This window comes from Chrysochloris asiatica, unplaced genomic scaffold, assembly GCF_000296735.1.
Source record: "Chrysochloris asiatica unplaced genomic scaffold, ChrAsi1.0 scaffold00156, whole genome shotgun sequence".
Lineage (NCBI taxonomy): Eukaryota > Metazoa > Chordata > Mammalia > Afrosoricida > Chrysochloridae > Chrysochloris > Chrysochloris asiatica.
Window position 1 is genome coordinate 2,455,335 of NW_006408674.1, and position 7,566 is coordinate 2,462,900.

Here is a 7,566-nt window from a genome sequence, read left to right on the forward strand (position 1 = left end):
TACTGCAGGTTAATATTCTGAACTACAAGGTCATTTTGAACCGCAAGGTTGGTGGTTCAAGCTCTCCAGTCACTCCTCGGAAATCCTATACAGGGTTGCTATGGTCGGAACGGACTTGACAGTACTTAACAACAACTATATGTGTATGTGTGTGTGTATGTGTGTGTATGGTGGTGATGTTGTGCCATGGAGTTGGTTCAGACTCATATCATCTCTGCATGGGGTTTCTGAGGCTGTAAATCTTTATCAGGGAAAGAAAGCCTCATCTTTCTCCCAGAGAACTGCTGATAGTTTCAAATTGCTGACCTTGAGGTTAGCAGTCCGACTGTAACCTTTTAAATTAGGAGCTACCAGAGCTCCTAAGGAGCATCCTTACCAATTACCAGTAAAAACACACACACACACACATACACACACACACACATTCAGTAGGTATTAGAGGTTGGAGAAAGAGTGCATGAGGATGCAGTGCTTGCTTATCAAGTTTCAACTTGAGTTTTTTAAGGAACATGTATTCATACATATCTTACCTAATTAAAAATTATTTTCAAAAAATTAAGTATTATCTGTATTAGGACATAAGGGAAACCTATACCTGAAGGTGCATTCTTACCAATTACCAACATGAGTCCCAATCTAGGGCCCCAGATGGTCTTGGCTTTTTAAGGTACTCAGTAATATTAAATGATAATAAAGTAAGTTTTTATTTGAAAATTCTTATATAAAAATTCATATGCTGGGATGTTTTTGCTACAAAGTCACTGTATGGTACATTTTATATCAATAAATTTTAACAGCCCAGAATTTGTTATACTAGAAAACTGAAAAAAGAAAATCCGTTTGTAAGTAATGAATTTGCAAAAATTTACACTGGTATTTGCAACATAAAAAGGCTTAAATATAACAACTCTTTCTGTATTAATATTATGTTGTTATGACGCCCTTTAAACAACAATTCTCCACTGAGGCAGTCCTTACTCATGTCAGCTACATGTGTATCAGATAGAACTGTGCTCTGGAAGGATTTCTTCTGAGGTCCCTTTGGGTGGACTTTAGCGTCCTGGTGTGGCGCTGTAGGATAAGCACTGGACTGCTAATCACAAGATGGGCAGTTCAAACCCACCAGATGCTCCTCAGGAACCCTGTATGGAGTCACTATTAATCGAACTGACTTGACGGCACTTAACAACAACAAACCTCTAACATTTCGGTTAGCAGCCAAGCGCACTAATGGTTTGTACCACAGAATAGACCATCTGTGCTGCTCTAAAGGTGCCTTGGGTACTTTACTACTGACTCCCAATCTCACTAATGGAACTACACAGTAACTGTTAGGAATAAAAAATGACACACAAGTTTCTTCAATTATTAAGTTCTAGGAATCATTGAAATGCAAATGAACCAGAAAGTAACTTTTGTTTTTTTTTTAAACTAAAAACTAAAGTAAACAACCCAAGGAATATAGAATCCTTATATAAGAAAAATAAATAAACAATTAGTAAGGAATCGGTCCATTCCTATTTCACTGTGAAGAATAATAAAAACTATTTTGGCTTACATACCCAGCCTCCGTTTTGCCTTATCCATTCCGCTGTGTTATTCATTATGAACTCAGCAACAAGATACGAGATCTTCTTGTAAGTGTCCACATCTGGAGCAATTCGCTCTCGTGGAAGTTTCTTGATGAGAACACCTCCAAATGCAAATATAGTCACAATTCTTCCCCAGTTAATAATGCCATCTTCAAATTCCTTTTCCATCACCTTATTAAATATTGTCCTGGCATTATCTACAGAAATAACATCAAAATTGTCCAAGCACGGTTTCAAAGTCTTTTCAACTTCTTTTTGAACGGAGAAGGCAACATTTTGTAATAATCTAGATGTTTTGCTTGGACCAACTCCAAGTTGTGGTATCTGCAAAACATACTTTAGATAGTCTTTGGCCAGCCTGTAAATATATCCAAACTCACAGTCATTCATCTTCAGCCTGGCGCAGAGCAAAGTCTTGAGTTAGTTCACCTGGAAGCTCTTGAGGCCGTTTGAAGCAAAACTCACCAGGGTTGTGACACATAATGATATCTGGAGGCTGGTGGAATTTCTGCTTGCATTATATTACCATATCCTTCCTCGTAATCACTTACATGTGTGTGAAAGAGAAAGTTTAAAATGCAAAAGAGGAAAATATTTCAAAGACAGAGATCACTTCCTCATCCTCTCAGTGGTTTATTCAGCATTAAAGCTTTAAATGCAGCCAGTTGCTGAAAACTATCAATGAAAATTATTATCACCATTTAGAATGGAGACCAAAGAAGAAGCTAGGTAATGGAACAAGGGGCTCTCAGAGTGACTGTGGCATTATAATCCTTGGTGATTTTTGGTATTTGAGTCATGTGATATGGGGAAGGAAGAAACTTCACTTCTTGTCTTAGTTATCTGGTGCTACGATAACAGTTTAAGAGTCCTGGGGTGGTGCTGTCAGTTAATACTCTAGACTTTAAGGTCAGTTTGAACCTCAAGGTAAGCGATTCAAGCTCACCAGCCCTACAATGGTCAATAGACTCCTGTGAACCCTGGTGGAGACCTGGTTGGCCAGCAGTGTGGCAAGACCTGGGGACTCCTGGGCGCAGAGTCAGTGACACAGCCACAGAGGACTAGAGTGGAGAGTGAAACATCCAGCTGATAAGAAGAGAGGGCATATGCACAAGAACACCCACACTTGCAGATAATACCCACTTGATCTGGCTTCAATGACTGGATGATCAGAGCTCAACTAGAAGAAGAAAGAAGAGGGAAAAAAGAATAATCTGATACAATTTGATGAACTTGATCTACACCTATGGATGCAGTAGCTCAAAAGAGGGAACAAATCTTTACAGCGAGGATCATTCCCACCCCCTCTGTACACAGAGTAGACAGGGATGGGCAACTTAGACATCGGCTACCCAGAGTGGGGGGTTGGGGGGGAGGCTACAAAGGCAAGAAGTGACTGGCTTACAAGCTTTCAAGAGGGAGCCTAGATCCAGAGAACACGGAGGAAAGTAAAATCTCCACTGAGTAGTATCCAATCTGTCTGGGCGGGACTAATGAAAGGAGATGGTACAATAGTGAGTAATTGTTATCAGGACTGACTGAGAGGGTTGGAAATGTAAAGATAGACGTTTTGTAGCAAAAGGAGAGGAGTGGTTGATTTTTCAGTCTAGGAGCGGAGGTTCCTGGGACCATCAAGGTAGAAGAGTGGAGAGTGGGACCCTACCCAGAGAAACAGTGACGCCAGAGATGGAGGCAGAGATGATAACGTGGAGAAATGGAGCATCCGGGGACTCTAGACCCCGAGAGGGAGAGGGGCTGTGTGCTGACGACCAGGGGGCAGGCTTGTAGTGTAAACCCTTTGGTTGGTTGATGATGCATGGAGGGGATTGTAACCATGGCAATGAAACAATATACGATAGGACGGATATAAAGGTAATGTTCTCCAATTAAGCTATCACATAATTCACAATAAAACATTAAAAAACAAAAGATATTAACTAAATAATGTCTAGGATCTTAAAAGCTCATGAGCAACCATCTAAGGTGCAGAAAGAAGAGTGATGAGAATTGAAGAGGTTAGAATCCATTAGTCCAGCGGACAGTTGACCAAGTGGACACCAGTCTCCACAACTCTGAGACCAGAAAAACTAGTTGGTGGCCAGCTACCAACTGCTCTGAAAGGGATTACATTGGAGGGTCCAGGACAGAGTGGGAGAGTATATGGAACAAAACTCAAAATTATTTTAAAAAGAAAGGCTAGGTTTACTGGTCAGAAAGAGACTGGAAGAACCCAAGACTGTGGCCCTCAACCACCCTTTAGATCTAGAAAGGAACTCCCCCTCATGGCCCAGTTTTCAGCCAAGCAGTACGTAGGTATATAGGGGGCACAACAACACTAGTAAACTATGCTGACTAAGGAATTGTCAATCATTCAAAGTTCAAAGGGCAACATTTAGCTAAGGATAAAAGGGAGACAGGATGGGAAGGTGAGTAGAATGGAAATAGGAGCCCCAGGGAGGAAGTAGATGAACTTGCTTCATGGAGGGGATTGCAATTATTGAGATAAACAAAGCATAGGATTTGTTGAATGTCAAACTGATCATCTTGTCCGTAAACCTTCATTCAATTCACAATAAAAAGTTAAAAAAAAAAAAAGATATTCACTCAAGATATACCCTACACTAATGCTGCATTATTAACATAAAGGACAATCCATACCCACATGGGGTTACAATCACAGGCATTGTTGCTATTGATTGCTATTATTGTTGATGCCTTAGAATGAATTCTGACTCATAAAGCCCCTGTGAACAGACGAAAACATTGCCTTATACTGTGCCATTCTCATGACCATTGCATGTTTGATACCCTAGTTACAGCCATTGTGCCAGTCTCATTAAAGATTTTTGTCTTTTTTGCTAACCATCTACTTTACCAAGCATGATAACCTTCTCCAAGGACTAGTCCCTCGTGATGTTGTTGTTGTTATGTGCCGTCGAGTCGGTTCCGACCCATAGCGACCCTGTACAGGGTTTCCAAGGCTATAAATCTTTACGCAACAGAAAGCGTCATCTTTCTCCCGCTGAGCAGCTGGTAGTTTCAAACTGCTGACCTTGAGGTTCGCAGCCCAATTCGTAACCACTACACTACCAGAGCTCCTTAGTCCCTCATGATAACATGTTCAAAATATATGAGAAAAGTCAGAGTATTCAGACTATACTTCTTCCAAGGTAGATTTGTTCATTCTTCTGGTGTCCATAGTATATTTACTATCCTTCACCAACACTACAATTCAAATGCGGCAACTCTTCTTTGGTCTTTCTTTATTCATGGCCCAGCTTTTGGATGTATATGAGGCGACTCAAAATACCATAGCTTGGATTTGTCACACCTTAGTCCTCAAGGTGACACCTGTGCTTTTTAATCATTTAAAGAAGTCTTTGCAGCAGATTGGCCCAAAATGCAATATGTCATCTGATTTTCTGATGGCAAGGTCGGCAGTTCAAACTCAGCAGCTGCTCTGTGGAAACCCTATACAGGTTACTATGAGTCACAATCGACTCAATGGAATGTAACAACAGCAATAAGGAGTCAGAATCATCTCTTAGTGTGGGGGTGAGTGTTGGTAGATAGAGTCACCAAATTCAAGGGGAAGAAGCATAGAACATTTCTCTTGATAAAGAAGAATGTCAAAGAATTTGCAGCCACGTTTTAAAACTGCCACAAAGTACAGCTCACATACTAGGTCACATACAGACACATTCATGTCCAATTGAATCAATGTCACCTAGTGTAGAGAGGGATAAGGAGTCCTGGTGTGGTGCTGTAGGATAATACACTGGACCAAAAGGTCCGCTGGAACCACAAGGTCGGTAGTTCAAACTCACCAGTCACTTGGAAACCCTAAACAAAGGGTCACTATGAGTCAGAATTGACTTGACAGCATTTAACAACAGTAACAGGAGGGGAAAGAAACCCCGTCTTCACATACAAAACTCTTACCGAGGCTCTTTACTAACTATTCAACAGGAGCAAAAGTAAGACAAAAGAAACACAGATGACCCAGGAGAAGGAAATCATTGCTATAGCATGATGAGATTTCTAAACTTCCACTTCTACGACGTGACCTCCTCCCACAGCCATGACTGACTGCAGTCACGTATCACCTACGCATGCCAGGCCTATGAGAGCAGGAAGGGGCTACTGTAAATAGGAAAACATTATAGGATTCCTAATGAAACAGCCAAGAGTCCTGGTGTGGCGCTGTGGGCTAATGCGTCATACTGCAGAGTCGTTTGAACTGCAAGGTTGATGGTTCAAGCTCACCAGCTGCTCCTTGGAAACCCTATACAGGGTCGCTATGGGTCAAAATTGACTTGATGGCACTTCACAACAACAACAATGAAATAGTCAGGGTATATCACAACCAGGCAGCCATTAAGGGATGTGCCTGGGAAAGTTTCTATGAGGGCCAGCCAGGGCAAGTGGCCCCAAACCCTTTCAGATGCATTCTGTTTCTCACTCTGGCAGTTTGGCTTTCAGACATATATGTATGAGGTACTCAGGGAAAAAATGCCATCTGAACACTTACACCTAGGTACAGATGGAATTAACCTCTTCCTGACTGGAGTCGTTCACAGGCAGAAAACCTTCAGATTTCAGACTCTAAAGCATGCCTCATTCAATTTTCTTTAAAAACTTCCTAGTGTGAATGGAGTGAAGGTTTACAAAGCAGATCATCAGTTTTACATTCAATAAAGCATAAACGTAGTTTAATTACAGTGAATGCAGTCCTCTCCATGTACCAACAATTAACAATAATTTACCTCTATTGTTGTTGTTAAGTGCTGTTGAATTGATTCCAACCCATAGCGACCCTGTAAAGGTTTTCCAAAAAGCGACTGGTGAGCTTGAACCACAGACCTTGTGGTTCATACTGACCTTGCAGTCCAGCAACACACCAGGATTCCTTTACCTCTATATAAACACTGAATTGTTGTTGTTATGTGCTGTGGAGTCGGTTCCAACTCATAGCAACCCTGTACAGGTTTTCCAAGGCTGTAAATCTTTACGGGAGCAGAAAGCCTCATCTTTCTCCCGCGGAATAGCTGGTAGTTTCAAACCGCTGACCTTATGTGGTTCGCAGCCCAATTCGTAACCACTATGCTACCAGAGCTCCTTAAACACTGAATAATATTATATAATACTTAACTCTCGCACTCCTCCCTGAGTCTCCCGTTGCTTTCATCTTTCCTTTGCCAACCTCACTCTTGGTTTATATTGTCTTCCCCATCACTTAATTAACATGTGTCTACCTTCTTTGTGGCGCTGTGGGCTAATGCATCAGACTGCAAAGTCGTTTGAACAGCAAGGTTGGTGGTTCAAATTCACCAGCTGTTCCTTGGAAACCCTGTACAGGGTCACTATTGGTCAGAATTTACTCGATGGCACTTAACAACAACAACAACAGCCTTCTTGTTGCTGCTCCTCAGAAACCCTATACAGGGTCGCTATGGGTCGGAACCAACTCGACAGAACTTAACAACAGCTTTCTTGTTGGGATTCTTGGTGTGGTGCTGTAGGATAAGCACTGGACTGCTAACCATGATACAAGATCACTATAAGTCAGAATCAACACAACAGTGATAACAACCCTCTTGTGTGCTGTTGAGTCGATTCCGACTCATAAAAACACTGTGTAGGGTTTCTGAGGCTACAAATCTTGACGGGAGCAGAAAGCTTCATCTTTCTTCCACGGAGTGGCTGGTGGGTTAGAACTGCTGACCCTGTGGTTAGCAGCCTAGCCCTTAACCCACTATGCCACCAAGGCCTCATGCTCCTCTAGGCAGTGAACAATTTTCCCTTCCCTCCCACCACAGTAACCATCATAGAATGTTGCTTTTATCAAGAAAACATTTTCACTTTTAACAACAGTCTCCTACAAAGATTTGGGTTGGTTAAACAAGGAGGCAGTTCTAATCTTTGAGTGACTAAGGGGATATCCCCAAAGCAGCCTATCCACCCCTACTCCCAC

The 7,566-nt window shown here is 41.8% G+C and overlaps 1 protein-coding gene across 1 annotated transcript in view; it reads right to left on the reverse strand.

The window, feature by feature from the left end:
* The window catches only part of BCL2A1 (BCL2-related protein A1), a 22,952-nt gene extending 20,970 nt beyond the window's left edge, over positions 1 to 1,982 (reverse strand). Inside the window, exon 1 of the mRNA XM_006870902.1 lies at positions 1,563 to 1,982. Within this exon, the coding sequence (XP_006870964.1) occupies positions 1,563 to 1,982 (420 nt within the window). The remainder of the gene's footprint in view (positions 1 to 1,562) is intronic.
* Positions 1,983 to 7,566: the final 5,584 nt, after the last annotated feature.